The following is a 14,395-nucleotide window of genomic DNA, read 5'->3' on the forward strand; positions in this document are numbered from 1 at the left end:
CGGAGGGTTTTGTTTCTGCCACGCGCGTCTTCCAGGCGTGCCGGGTGGGAAATCGGGGCGGGCCGGGCGCATGCAGGTGCCCGTCCAGGCTCCGGTGCCCATCAGCGACCCCCGCACACGCTCAGATCGACGAGCACTTGTGGTGCTCACCTGCCCCGTCTCACCTGAGCCGACGGCCTGGTCTGACCCCACAGCAGGAACGAGGGAGATGTGGGCCAGCGTTTCTCCACCCTTCTCGGACCCTGGCCCCCTCCCGACCTTGTTTCTTTCCTGCAGAGCCCCCACCCCGCCCTGACTTGACCGTCGGCCCCCTAGCCTGGCGCTGTGCCCTCCCCGCTTACAGGTTCTTGGACAGAAACGCCCCGGCCCTCTCGGGCTGCTGTGTGAATGCAGGACCCGCCTGTGCCCACCGCTCTGCTCTCCCGGCTGGCAAAGGCGTAGGGTGTGGAGACTGGACCTGCGTCCCCCACCGGATGGACAGGCACCCCCAGAGCATCCGTCTGTGGCTTGGCCAAGCCTCCCCAGCATCCACGGCAAGCAGGGTCGGGATCAAGCAGTGACCAGGAGGGGCCCATCTCCAGCCAAGGACACTGCTGAGCCTGGGCTCGAGGACAGCCACATTCAGCCGCGGGCTTCTTGGGTGGAGTGAGACCTACAGCCGGGACCTCACGGCTGTCCCCACCGTCCCCTGGTCGCCGCCGCTCCCGGGGCCAGCTGAGCTGGGGACAGGCACCAGGGGAGGTGCCTGCAGCTTCTGTCCCATCACCGGGAGCTGGACACCTGCCCGGTGCCTCCCCGAGGCCCCGCCTGGCTCTGGGACGGCAGGTGAGGGGCGCCGGCCCCCCGTGTGTGCTCCCAGCACTTACCGATCCTCAGCGAGTGCGGGCTGCAGGCGGCCATCACGAGCCACGCCGGGAGCAGCACCAAAGGCGCCGAGACGCGGGGCATCTTCCGACACTCCTCATGGAGCCCCCTGCTGGTCTGGGCATGACATTACTCTGCAAGACAGGGACAGCGCGTCAGCCAGGACCCCCGGGCAGGGCCTCACGCCCACCGCTGCTCAGTCCGCGCCTCCACCATGTCTCTCACCAAGCCCCCAACTCGGCCCCCCCAGCCGAGCCGGCACACTCACACACAGAGCCCCAGCCCCGGGTCCCCCCACCCAAAGGAGAAGCTGCTCCAGCTCAGAGCTCGCCCCTTCCCCACAGACAGCACAGCGCCTGCCCACCCCGCCCTGGCTCCATGCTGAGAGCTGGATGGTCCCCGCCTGCCCCCCCATCAGCAGGAGACGTCCCCTCGCTGAGCCCACACCTGCGGGCAGACAGCTGCGCTCCCCTCTCGGGGTCCCTCAGTGCCCACCCCCCCCAGCCCCTAGTCAGCAGAGTCCACGCCGCCAATGGCCGGGCCAGGAGACATGCAGCAGTTGGGGTCCCACGCCTGGCACACACCCAGCTCAGCTCCAACCCCTGGCAACGCAAAGCCCCTGCCCCGAGCAGCACTGCACCCTATGCTGCACACGAGAGAATCACCAGTGGGCCCTGGACCTCCAGAGCCCTGCTGGGGAGCAACCCTGACCCCGCAAAAAGGGTCAAGGCTGGACAGACGCTTCCCCGACGACCACCCCCCAGAACCACCGTAACAGACATTCTGCCTCCTGGGACATCAGGGGACGCTACTGAGAGCAGCACCCGACCCCCAGGACACCGTGCAAGGATGAAAGAACAGCAGCCGCCAGCCTGGGCAAGGACAGGAAGCACCAGCTCTCACCTGGGGTCAGGGGTCAGGGGTCGGGGGACATGCACACGGCTCAGACTGTTTCCTAGAAACTGGATTAACATACATAGTCCCAGAATAGTGGCCCTCCACCCCCTTTTTACTTAAAAAAAAAATCACTCAACACCCCTGCTGGAAATCTCTCTTAAGTGAACAAACAGGAAGCACCCCCGCCAGTGTGCCCAGAAGCGGCCACCACCCCCTGGATCACTCAGCGACCCCAGGCCAGAGGGAACACGACAGGCGGGGCTGTGTGTGCAGCCCCTGGACCCCTGCCCAGCACACAAAGATGGGCATGACAGGGCAGGAAACGGAGTGTGTGCTCCCTGAGGGGCAGACAACGGAGAGGCCTCTCACCGCGACTCTCCCCACAGGCATCCCCGCTTCGGAGTCCGCACCTGCACCTCCCCAGGACTCAGTCCACTTGTCGGTGCCCAACCAACACCTGCACAGGAACGGGGAGACCCCAGGTGGGAGAGGAAAAGGGGCCGCGGCCCTGCAGCCTGAGAAGGCCAGCCTCTGCCCCGGGCACTCGGGCGGCCCTCGGGAAGGATGCGCTCTGGTGAGAGGGAGGGGCACGAGAAGGTCACGCCACAAGCCGCCTCTCCGCCTGGGGCAGGGGGCAGGGGGCAGGCGCCCTGCAGGCCCGCCTCCTGGGAACCCGAACGGCGCCTGGCATACAGTACAGTCTTGACAAATGCTTGCTGAGTGGATAAATGAGCCAACTGTCAGAGAGGAGAGAACTGTAACAATCTGATTAGGCGGCATAAAGGCAATACTAAATATCATAATTTATGTCGAACGCCTTCCACGGTGCCCGATCTGCATGCTGCACCCTCGTTCCACGCAGCCTGCTAAGGAGGTGTCAGATTCTGTCTGAGGACAGACTCGGCTGCGAGGGTAGGCCCGACTTCCACGGCCCGTGGCCCCCTGGCTGGCCAAGGCCACGGATACGGGCGACGGTGGCTGAGCTCCTAGGCTGCTCTCAGCTTTCCATGGGGGGGGGGGGGGGCATCGTGCACACAGTGACGAGACAGAAGCTCCGCCTGCCCCCAACACACAAAAGTAAAAGCAGCAAGCATGTCCTATTTAACCAGAGAGAGGTCAGTCGCGGGTGCCCGCGGGGCTGCAGGGACACCCGGCTCGCGGGCCGCTGTTCCCGGCTTCCCCTCTGCCCTTCCTTTCTCAGCCTCGTCGTTTGACAGATGAGCGGAGAGACGAGACTTTGTGCCTCTTTCTCAGAACGCTCCAAGAAACTGCGGGTCTTGTTTTCCGTTGGTGGACGGATTCCTCTTAGGAACTTCAGAGCCCAAAGTGCCATCTCTATTAGCTGATCCTACTTGAGTCCTCAGGATTGGTAACCAGTAATATACCAGATAAGCCACTAAATTTATCCGTGGTTATTAAATTTCTGGCTTCCGAGCGCACCCAGGCCCCCCACTGCCCCGCCTCTGAGGCCTTCCCCCCCCTGGCGTCTCACCACCTGCAGGGGGCGCTTGTGAGCACCTACCCCCACCCCCAAGTCTCACACCTCTTGACAGGGGAAGAAGGTGCCCTCCCCACGCCCCACCAAGGGCCCCTCCGCCAGCCCCAGGCGGGCGGCACCTGGGTTTCTCCCTCCCCACACCCACATCTACCCAGAGCCCCAATCCTGGCAGCTGTGCCCGCCGTGGCCCAGACGCTCCTCCCCCTACGCCCCAGCCGCCCCCAGGCTCTGCTCTCCCGGCTCCCACTTCCAGCTTTTGTAAAACACAGCTCACAGCAACAGGGTCTCCAGGACGAGGACAAGCCCCCGGCTCCCACAGGGGCCCCACCAGGCTCTGGCCTCTGTGCCCCCTCTCTGCTACCCCACTGCACAGGACCCTCCACGGGGGCACCCCGCCTCCCCTCTAGACACAGTTCCCCCCAGCCTCACTGCAGAACTGCCCCCACGCCTGGGGCATTCCTGCTGGCAGCCACGCATAGCTGAGAGCAGGCCCCGGGGCGGGCACCTCGCACCGTCCTTTTGGCACCCCACCGGAGCCATAAAGGCTGGGGGGAATGAATGAAGGAGCAGGTGGTGGCCAAGAGGCACTTTCCGAGTTCACCGAGATGAAAAGGAATGACCCATTTGGCCGGTACATTTGGAGGACTCGCTGTCGTTGCAACGGACCGCTTAAGCAGACAAAGGGCCGAGGACGTGGGCAAAGGGCAATCGCAGCCGTAGCGGGAGGAGAAGGAGGCAAGCGGCGCGCCGCAGGCCCGACACAGTACCACACGCCTTCACAAGCAGCGCCTCCACACACCTGCACGGCCAGGAGGCTCACGCATCTCCCCGGCTCCTTCCGGGGATCACAGGCCGGCAGGACCAGCAGGGAGCCTCGATAATGACTCATGACTCACGACCAACCTGCCAGCCCCGGAAAGGGCGGGTGGCGGGTGTGCCAGCCGCACGGACGCGGGAATCGGGGCTCGGGGAGACGCAGGGTCAAACTCAAGGGTGTCTGGCCAGAGGCTCCTGCTGCAGGTGAACAGGGCATGTGGGCGGAGCCAAGGGCGATCCAAGCAGGCACAGAACCTCCTATGCGACTCCGTGTCTGAGTGCGTGGCCACGCAGTGGAGGCAGCTGGGAGCCCACCCAAGAGGGCTGTCAGCGCTGTCTGGCGGGGTGACAGTATCCGGAGCGCGGGGACCCACTGGGGCCTCTGCTGAGCCCCATCACAGAGAGGCACTCACAGAGCCTCGCGGAGAGCAAGGGGTCCCAGTAGAGAGCGGATGTGCAAGAGGCCTTTCTGGGAGAGGCCGGCACCCTTGCCCGCCGGCTACCTGCAGCAGACCCCTCTCCGGGCCCCGTTCCCCTTTGTTCTGAACCCAAGGCTGGGCCAAAGTGTCTCGTTCCTGTGTCTCGCTCCGATCTCACACTTCTGAGCCGCTTCCCGGACCCCAGATGGAAGCTGCACGAGGCAGGGTGGTCTTCCCAGCCAGGGTCGGCAGCTGCACCCGGCACCCACAACAGAGCCCGGGGCTGTTGGTTAGCTGGTTATTTAACTCTGCAGCTGACCGGGGGTGTGGGGGGCGGGTCCCTGGGGTGTCCATCGCGTGCCCCCCCCACTTGCCGTGTGCCTGTCTGGAGCGGAGACACCATGAGCGCCCCCAGAGAGGGTCCCCCTGAAGGGTCCCTCCCGCTACTGGCCCACCCGCGCCCCTCTCGGGGCCAAGGGACCATCAATCGTCACACTCCGCAGTGGGCTGGAGCCCGGCTGGCAGCAACCAGACGGCGTGTGGAGGCGGAGGACGGAGGCAATGAGAGGGGCAGTCAGATTAATTACAGGTTTTCTCCCGACTGCGGCCAGCGCGATCTTGATTACTCCTCAGGACGCTCGGGGCTCTCAGACAAATGGCTGTGGCTCCTCTGCCAGCCCCACACCCCCACCGCGGGGGCGGAAGGGCTGCCCCAGGTGCCACAGCCCCTCCGGGGAGAACCAGGCTCCGGCGGGCAGTGTCTGCATGGCCCGTCTCCTTGGCAACAGCAGCGATGCTGAGATGCGGCCCCGGGCTGGGCGTCAGGGGTCCGGGCGCACGGTGGGCGGGAGGCCACCGGCTGAGCCTCGCTCCGAAGGAGGGAGTCAGGCCGGATGACCCACCTCCGCGGTTCCTTCCAGCTCCCAAATTCCACGGCTCCTAGGCCAGGCGCGATGTTGAGAGCAGAGAAGGTTGGGGGGGAGGGGGCTGCTTCAGACTCACCACCACCAGCCGTCGCCCCCACATGCAGGTGGGGACCCCAAAGCTGGAGAGGTCCCACGGCTCCTTCAGAGCCTCCTCGAGGCCCTGGGCCATCTTCCTGCCCCTGCCCCCTCTCTGCAATGCCCCTGCCCGCCCCTCGCCTGTCCCACACTCCGGGCCCCCTGGGGCTGATGGAGGAACACCCAGGTCCGGCCTGAGTTTCAGGGTGCAGGGGCACCTGGTGAGGGTCACTCGTTCCCATTCTCGGGAGCAGTGAGGGAGCCGTGAGGGCCCTGTCTTTCCGCTCTGCAGCGCTGCCCCCCCCCACATGTCAGGACCGGTCCTCGACAACCCCCTAAGCCCTTCACTGAGCAGCCAACCCGGTCTAGACCCAACGGCCACCCTGGTGGTCAGGCCTGTCTGGGGTGCTTTCCTCCTGGGCACCCCGGCACTGTGTTACCTCACAAGGGTGCGGGGAATCTGTGGGACGTGGCCAGTCCCTGGCACTCTCCTTTCCTTCCTCATCTGCCCCCCACACCTTTCCCCAGGAGCCCATCCCCCACCCCCACCCCCGGACCCCGCACTCGGCTGGCCTGAGACCAGAGCTGGACCGGCCCGTCCCTCCCTTTGCCTCTCCTCTGCGGCCACACTCCCACCAGCAGCCTTGGGGGTGGGGGGTACTCAGGAATGGAGAAGCTCTGGGGCAGGGTGCCGGTGCAGGTGGTACCTGGGCCCTCGCCCCCCGCGGCTCTGCCCTGCCCTGCCTGTCCCCGCCAGGTGGTGAGAGCACATGATGACCACTGGGGGGAGGACGACGTGTTGGGGGCCTCAGGCCCACGCAGTGAGGGAGCTGGAACCCCGCAGGGTGAGGGAGAGGATGCCCCTTTTCAGCCCCTCCCTGCTCCACATCGCTCAGGCCCCAGACAGGCCTCTGCCTCCACGGCTGAGCTGCCCAGGGGACCCGGTGCGGACCAGGCCGGAGAGTTATCACCGGCTGGAGGCGGCGGCGGAAGCCCCAGAGGGTCGGGTGTGAAGGGCAAGTCTGGCTCTGAACGGTGACAAATGTCCCTGGCATTTACCTGAGGCTGGGCCCCCAGGGAGCCACGCGGAACAGAGACGTGGCGAATATCCACGGGGAAGAAAGTGGGGACACCTTTGAGGTCAGCACGGTCCCCGCTTTGGGAAGGGCTGGGGAGAGGGTGCGGGATGGGGTGCAGTGGGTCCGTACAGACCCGGGAAAGGGGGATGGATGTGGGGGCTCCAGCCCCCGCCCACATGCTCCAGGAAGGCCCCTGGGTCTGTGTGTCCAGCCCTGCCAGGGTCCGAGGCCGTGGTCTGAGAGCAGAGCCTTGGCTGGCTTCCAGAGTCAGGCAGACGGCTGCCTGGGCGATCGTGGGGTCACCCAGACCAGCCCCCTGCTCAGTGCCACGCAGAGGTGCAAGGTGTGTAAGCGTGAAAGGGTCCCCTCCATCAGCAAGTGGGCCGCTGCCCCTTGGGCAGACCTGGACAAGGGCTGGGTGCAGGGCCTCAGAGGGACAAGGACAAACTCCGAAGCACCTCCACGCGGGCACACTCTAAGGAGCAGGAATAAACGACACTGACCAGCCCCTGCCAGAGAACTGGGTTTGCAAAGTAATGTGTGTGTGGGGGGGTGCTCGAGACAGTGGGGGTGCTGGCACTTGGGGGCGGGCGTGGCACAGCGCTGAGCTGAGACACAGAACAGTCACGGTGGGGGCAGCAGGGACCCGTGCCAGCCACCAAAGGGCACCTGAACCATACTTGGGGCAGAGGGAGATGTGCTTTTCACAGTTTCTGCATTTTCAAACAAAAAGGCCAGTTGCTTCTTTAGTTTAAAAACAAACCTCCCGCCAGAGAGAGAGAGAGAGAGAGAGAGAGAGAGAGAGAACGGGGTGAGGCACTGGCCTCACGCCCAGCTGGTCCTGGTTCCATCTCAGCGGAACACAGGGTGCCGGAACGCCGAGCAGAGAGCGAGGAGGAAGCCCTGAGCACCACCCAGACCTCCAGCCGGGCTGTCCAGTCAGGCCCCAGTGAGAAATCCTGGGCACAAGGCAAGAGGACAGTGCCCAACCTGGGTTCCCCGCACACTCCCTGTGTGACCAAGTCCTGAAAATCTCTCTATCCTCAGTTTCCCCACAAAATTCCAAGCTCCCTATCTGCTCCCTGGGGTCAAGGTTCAAAGATAAAATCCTCTTCGTCCAAACAGAAAGCCTGGAAGGTCCCTTCTCCCCGCCTGGCTTCTGTTCTTGGGTGGAGCCCCAACCCCCCATCTCGGGTGTGCGAACAGACGGGTGATTTCACTGTTTCCTATAAAACACCTAGGACAGTGTTTTCCACCTAGTTGGAGCTCAATAAACGTTATGATTGATTAATTAATCAAAGCGAGCCCAGGGAGGTGTTGGAGTCCCACTCGTCTCCACACACTCGTGACTCATCTGCACATCAGCGGCGCAGAGAAAGGGTTCTGAGCTGGCGCACGCCCCTCGCAGCAGGCAGAGCGCCCCAAGTCTGCTACTTGCTACTTCTGACTGACCTGGGGCACCCGGAGGGCTTCTCCCAGCCTCAGTTTCCCCATCCGCACCAAGGAGAAGAAGCGTGGGACCTTCCTAAAGGCACCAAGCTGGGCGGCGATGGAGCCATCTGCCTGCAGCTCCGAGCACACACTGTTGGCACGATCACTGGGATTACTGAAGGCTGTTATTGTGATTATTGCTATTATTATCGGCAGCCAAATCACCATCATTTGGGGGGATTGGTCTTTGGGTACCGATTACTCATTAGCGTGGAGGACGGCGACACTAGGAAACGGTCAAGGGTGGAAGTTGCTCCGAGCTTCCCACTGCAGAAATTAAGACCAGGAGGAGCTGGGAAAAAGCCTCAACCCTCAACGCCAACCGACCATCGGCGCTCAGGGGCACGCGGGGCTGGGGCACAGAGCGGATCCTCGCCCTGATGGCGCGACCCAGCTCAAATGGTGCGAGTGAATTACAAACGAGCCCCACCTGCCGTGCTCGGCGACAAACCCGGCGGGGGCGTAATTGTCCAGAACGTGAGCACAGGGGGACACAGCAGGCAGAGAACACATTAAACACACTTTCCTTGCCACGCGCCACCAGGAGCAGCCGGCAGGCGGAGGGGGGCTGGGGGCCGCAACCTCGACGGAAGGGGCCTTCTAGAACAGCACAAGACAAGTCCTCCAGACCAGCCTCCCCACTCCGCAGAGATGGAGGGCTCCCCGCCCGGGGTTCACACACTGAGCCTCGTGCCCAGCACCTCTCGGGCTCCCACACTGAGCTCATGCCCAGCACCACACGTGTCGAGGGCTGGGCTGGCCAAGGCGGGCAAGACCGCACAGTGTGAACATCACACACGTCCGTCCGTCCGTCCGTCCGCACACTTGGTGCGTATCCACCAGGCACTGGCTACAGGAGGAATGGGTGGAAATGAACACACCCATCTGCCTGGGCAGGAGAGGCTGGGGTCCAAGCGGCTGGGCAGGGCAGCCCGCGGAGAAGGCCAGCAGGGTGGCCCGGCCCCGGGCAGGGAAGACTGCAGAGAGACCGACGTGCTGGTCTTGAAGGATGTACATGCATGTCCCAGATGCCACGCAGGATCTACAGGCTCACACATACGTGACTGCACACCCCCTGCAAAGGAAACGGGAGGCCCCGGGCTGTGCCACTCCAGCCTGAGACCACGGGAAGAAGAGGGCAGCTCAGGACAGCTCTGCCCTCGGCACAGAGCCCGTGGTCTTTGAGCCCCTCTGCCGCCTCCTGCAGGGACCTCTGGAGGGTTGTGCGGCCACGGCCCTCCGCCGCCGCCTCCTGAGAAGACGGGACCCGAAAAGGGCCAGTGGCAGCATTTCCAGCAGCTTCTGGAAGTGCAAGCGAGTGCATTAGCTCCGGGAGGCTGCCTCCGCCCTGCGTTTCCCCAGCTGCGATCAAGACGCGAACCTTGGAGCCTCCCTCGGCTGCTGCATCGATAAAGCAGGGGTGATAATAGCATCGACTTCAGAGGGCCGCTGGCATTTTAAATAAGATGCATGAGAAGAGCCCGGGATAGAGTTCAGTCTGCACTCGCTATATTCAAATTAGACCTCAGCCCAGCACGCTGCTGCTAGCAGCAAGCCAACGGCCCTGATTCCGACGCACACGTTCACTCCCGCACAGGGCCTTCCCCAAGCACCCTCCCCCGCACTCAGGAGGACTCGCTGAGCACCCCACGGGGCGGGAGACACGAAGCTGCACAAAATGAGCTTCCTTGCTCTTGGAAGACTCGGGACCAACAGAAACCCACCTGTGTCCTGTGCTGTCCACACACGACCACACGTGCACACACGTACGCAGAGAGCAGCCCCTGGAAATGGGTCTGTGGCATTTCCTGCCCTACTGGCCACTGTCTCACCTGACAGTTACTCAAGTCTGGGACGCAAGGGGACTGGTACAGGGGTTCGATCCCTAGCACCACACGGTCCCCAGGCGTCACTGGATCTAGTCCTGCAGCGGCGCCAGCATTGCTAGGGTGGCCCTACCGGGGTCTGGGACCAAGGGGCTTGAACTATATCACACCCTTAGGCCTGAGCACTGACCTGCTATCTGGGTGGCCAGATAGTCCAGGGAGTGGACCCGGGGGTCCCCGGAGCACAACCTGGAAGTCCAAAACAAGACATACATGGAATCCAGGGTCAGAACAATCGTACAGCAGGTGGGGAGCACTTGCCTGGCACGTGACCAACTCTGCTTCAATCCCCGGCACCCCATATGGTTCCCCAACCCTGTCAGGACTCCTGAGCATCGACTGTGTGACCCCAACATAAACGAAGTCAAACAGGGCAGAGAGATGCTCCAGGGGCCAAGGCACTGGGCGGCCACACTGTGCTGGGGATGGAGCTCGGACTGTCCCCCCTCCCCCTGCCGCAGCTCATCCCCAGCCGAAGCTCTTCTTATGAAACGGGCTGCCCTGACCCACGCTGAAACGCAAGTTCCCAAGCACGGGGCTGCTGCTGGTTTGAGAACAATAGCTGGCACAGAGGAGGCGCCAATTGACGTGCTGAAGGAGGAGGAGAAACCTGGGAATACAGCCCGCGCCCTGCAGTGTCCAGGGCTGTGGCCACTGGGACTCGCGTTTCTGCGGGGAAAGGGCAGTGACCAGGGGGAGCGCTGGGTTTCAGGGCTTCCTACTGACCGCTGCGGAGATCAGAGGCGGCGGGGAGGTCCCCATTTACAACGTGCTGACAGCCGGCAGATGAGGCGAGAAGGACAGAGAGAATCTCAAGGCCTTCTCGTCCTGGGCAAAGGACAGCCCGAGGCCACCGCCGGCCTGTCGCAGAGCCCAACGGGAGGCAGGGAGCCAGGCTTCTCGCACGTCCAGAGGGGACAGGCGCTGAAAGGGGGAGGACAGGGCCCAGGAGAACCAGGCCTCGGAGCTCCCAGACCTCGGACAGCGTCTGGCCACGGGGAGAAAGGCGGCTCTGGAGGGCGGTGACCAGTGGTGACTGACTCGTCCCTGCGCCCTTGCTCTCTGTGCAGAGGCCTGACCTCTAAGGGCAGTGTCTGCTGGTTGCCCCGGCAACCCCAGGTCCGACACAAGTCCAAGTCCACAGGAGAGCCGGTGTGAGTTGCCCCAGGAGCTCCTCAGATGGGGCCCAGCACGGGGAACAGGCGGGGGTCTGGGGGCTCTGGGCCAGGAAGGGCTGGCCCTGTCCTCCCGGACCCCCCAGTCAGGTTCGAACCCCTTCCCGGGGTCACCCTGTGCGTAAGGGTGGCGTCATCAAAGCTATTTCTGGCCAAGATGCTGGGGCTGCTGTCTGGGGGCCGGGGGGAGGGGAGCAGGTCTGAGTCAGGGAGACGCGGGGGAGGTGGGGGAGATGTTCTGGCCAGACACCGGTGGGTCTGCCCAGAGGGGGTGGGCTCGCAGGGCTGCTCTGCGGGCCGGAAGGAGGAGGAGGATGACGACAGCCAGACCTGTAGCCCGGAGCCTGAAGGCAAGAGGGTCCCAGGAGCCCGAGGATGGGGAGAAGCCAAGGGAAGGATGAGAAGCCCAAGAGAGGGGGCCTCGAGGGGCCTTCCATGGGGCCCAGCAGGCGCCCGGCCCATCCTTGGCCCCTCCGACAGTCCCAGGTCTCCTGGCCGGCCTCTCCCCGGAGCATGCGCCTCAGCTGTGGGCGTGTGCTAGCACCCTTGCTCCACCCCCTCCCCTCCTGCATCTTCTCTCTCCCTCCGTTGTTCCCTGCACTGTTCAACCCCAGCTCTAAGGGGGCAGGAACTTATCTTCCTCTGCTGGGCTTCTGGGTGCCCAGCCATGGCCCCAGAGGGAGCCCAGCCCAGCTGGGTGCCGCTGTCCAAGGCCCGGGCTCCAGCCTCCTCCCAGCCCCCAGGCCCTGTGGTGCTCTGGCTGGTCCCAGGGTGCCCCATGCTGCTTCCGGAGGCAAGGACACCTGCAACATAAGATCTGCTCCACCAACCTTGTGGCGACAGCTTTCGAGAGTTGCCCGGGCCAGACACCAGCCCAGGGAGGCTACAAGAGTCAGGAGTGGACATGAACGAACTCAGTGACACATTCAGACAGACAGGGGAGGGGCTGGTCGGGTGGCTTGGGGGGGGGGGGCTTTACTTCCTGAAAGCTCCCCGTGGGGGTCCTGTGGCCCTCCTATCTCCCAGGGATCGTCAGGGCTGAGTCCACCTGAGAGACACAGTCCCAGTGTCCCCCTGCCCCATGTGTCACGCAGCTCCCGTGGACTGTCCTGGCTTAGCCTGGTCAGGCTGCAGAATAGGCAGAAGCATGCGGACGAGGACCCTGGGCCCTCCAGGCGCTGCTGGTTTAGGATGACCCACAGGGAATGCGCTGGGGAGTTGGGCTGGGGACCCATCCTGATTTCTCCATCCCTGCATGTCCCTGCTTCTCACTCACCAGGTTCATCCCCGGCAGAAACCACCACGGACAAACAGCCCCAGAGGAGGGGACGGGATGCCACGGGAGGGGGGACAGAGGGGCCTCCGTGCCCCCGGGAATGGAGGTGGCTGGGGGGAGCCAGGCGGCCTCTGCGTAGACGGGAGGGAGAGAAGGGATGTGACCGCGATCGTCCAAAGCACCTTCTGAGTTGGATCCGCGCAGACCCTCGCAGAACCCCAGGCCCATGGGAGCCGCCACTGGCATGAGCCAACTCCGGCCACTGCCTGGATCTCACCAGCCAGACACAGAGCAGAAGCGAGCTGGGCACAGGACACGCCCCAGGGCCTCCCTGGAAGAGGTGACACTGTCCTGGGGCCTGAGAGACCAGCCTGAGGCGATCTGGGGTCCCGAGTACTAGGAAGGACCTTAGAGGAGACAGCGGGTCCTATCTCTCGGTACACGGGCGGGGCTCGGCTGTTTTCCTCTGTATCATCATGGGTGCCTTTGCGGCTTGTCTCACGGACTGACCTGAAACGGGGGCCGGAGAGATGGTACAGGGGACAGAAGAAAGGCACACGCCTTGCGTGCAGCAGGCCCATACTGACCCCTCGCGGCCACCAGGGGCAGAGCCAGGGGCCTCCCTGAGCTTCGGGGGTGGCCGCCCACATCCAAAGGCAGGAGCCGGGCGGCAGCTCAGAGGCCACAGCTCAGGCCTTGTGCACAGCCTCTTCATCCGTCCCCAGCACGGAGTGGCATCCTGGGCCCCCTCCACTGTGGCCCTGGTGGCCCCCAGCACCACGAGAGAGCCCCCCAAACCAAACCTAAGATAACAAGAGAAGGCCTGGCAGCAGGGGGCTCGCCTGCTTCGGAGACCCCCGGCGCTGATTCTTCTCACTGGCCCCCAGCATCTCCCCCAGGTTCCGTGTCACCCAAAGGCCATGCTGCCCCCATATTCCAAGACCAGAGCTCCAGGCAGAGGCGGCCCAGGGACCCTGAGTTTCCCAGACAGCATGACACCATCAGACACGAATCTCATATCCTGAGCTCCTGAGCCAGCAGCCCCAAAGTAAACACGGGAGGAAAATGCATGGGGTCAACCCCCATCAGGGACCCCAAGGCTGCTGCCCCCCCCCCGCCTCTAACCTCTGATGGGGGCGACTACAGCAGAAGGCCTGCGGGCCCTCTCCGTCCCCAGCGTGGGTTCTGGGGGGGGGTATCAGGGTCCCCAGCTGTGACCTCATCACCTGTGTGAGAGGCACGGAGCCAAGGGCCCTGAGCCGGAGTCAGACGCTGTCCCAACAAGGGCTCCTGGCGATTCACAGGGGCAGCTCCGAGGGCGGGACTGCGGTCCTCTCCAGAGGGGCTCCCAGCCGTGTTGGGGCCACTGAAGGAGCAGCAGGCCTGGCTCAGGGGGTGAGCAGGGGCTGGGAAGAGCACACCCCACCGCATTATCCCCATTAGCAGCCCGAGCCCCCGGGGCAGCAGGGACAGGACAGGGAGGGACTTTACAGCCCCACCCACCCCACTGCAGAGAGGGGGGCCACGGCCCCCAGGCACACGACCCCTCTGGCATTTCCTGCACTCCATCTGTAACAGCCAGTGTGGTGATTCCGACGGTCAGAAGGACCCGAAGGAACCAAGGAACCGAAGGAACCAAGGAACCGTCTCCTTCACGCCCACTGACCCTGACAACCCAGACGTTGTTCTGTTCGCAGCTGGAAGCCCTCTCCCTAGGGACACCAGCAGGCCCAGAAGCACCCGCAGGCCTGGCCTGGGGGCTCCCAAGATGGGGTCAATCTGGTCAAGGCCCATCGGGGAAGACAGGGGAAGACCGTACCCTTTCTGCTTGGTGCTGCTTGGTGACATGCCCAGACCTCGGCAGGTGGGTGAGGCTCTTGGGGGTCTGGGGGCAGCTGGCATCAGGATCTGGTGGTGGCCCGCCCGTGCCAGGGTGGGAACCCTGACAGTCCCCTCAGGCAGGTGCTTGTTCAGGGCCCATCACTCTGCCCTC

At 64.1% G+C, this 14,395-nt stretch overlaps 1 protein-coding gene across 1 annotated transcript in view; it reads right to left on the reverse strand.

Annotated features, from left to right (window-relative positions):
• The window catches only part of GRIK4 (glutamate ionotropic receptor kainate type subunit 4), a 221,149-nt gene that overhangs the window by 151,607 nt on the left and 55,147 nt on the right, over positions 1 to 14,395 (reverse strand). The window contains exon 2 of the mRNA XM_056108186.1: positions 867 to 998. Coding sequence (XP_055964161.1) covers positions 867 to 948 — 82 coding nt within the window. The 5' untranslated portion in view covers positions 949 to 998. The remainder of the gene's footprint in view (positions 1 to 866; positions 999 to 14,395) is intronic.

Source organism: Sorex fumeus, unplaced genomic scaffold (assembly GCF_029834395.1).
Source record: "Sorex fumeus unplaced genomic scaffold, SorFum_2.1 ptg000198l, whole genome shotgun sequence".
In the NCBI taxonomy this organism is placed as follows: domain Eukaryota; kingdom Metazoa; phylum Chordata; class Mammalia; order Eulipotyphla; family Soricidae; genus Sorex; species Sorex fumeus.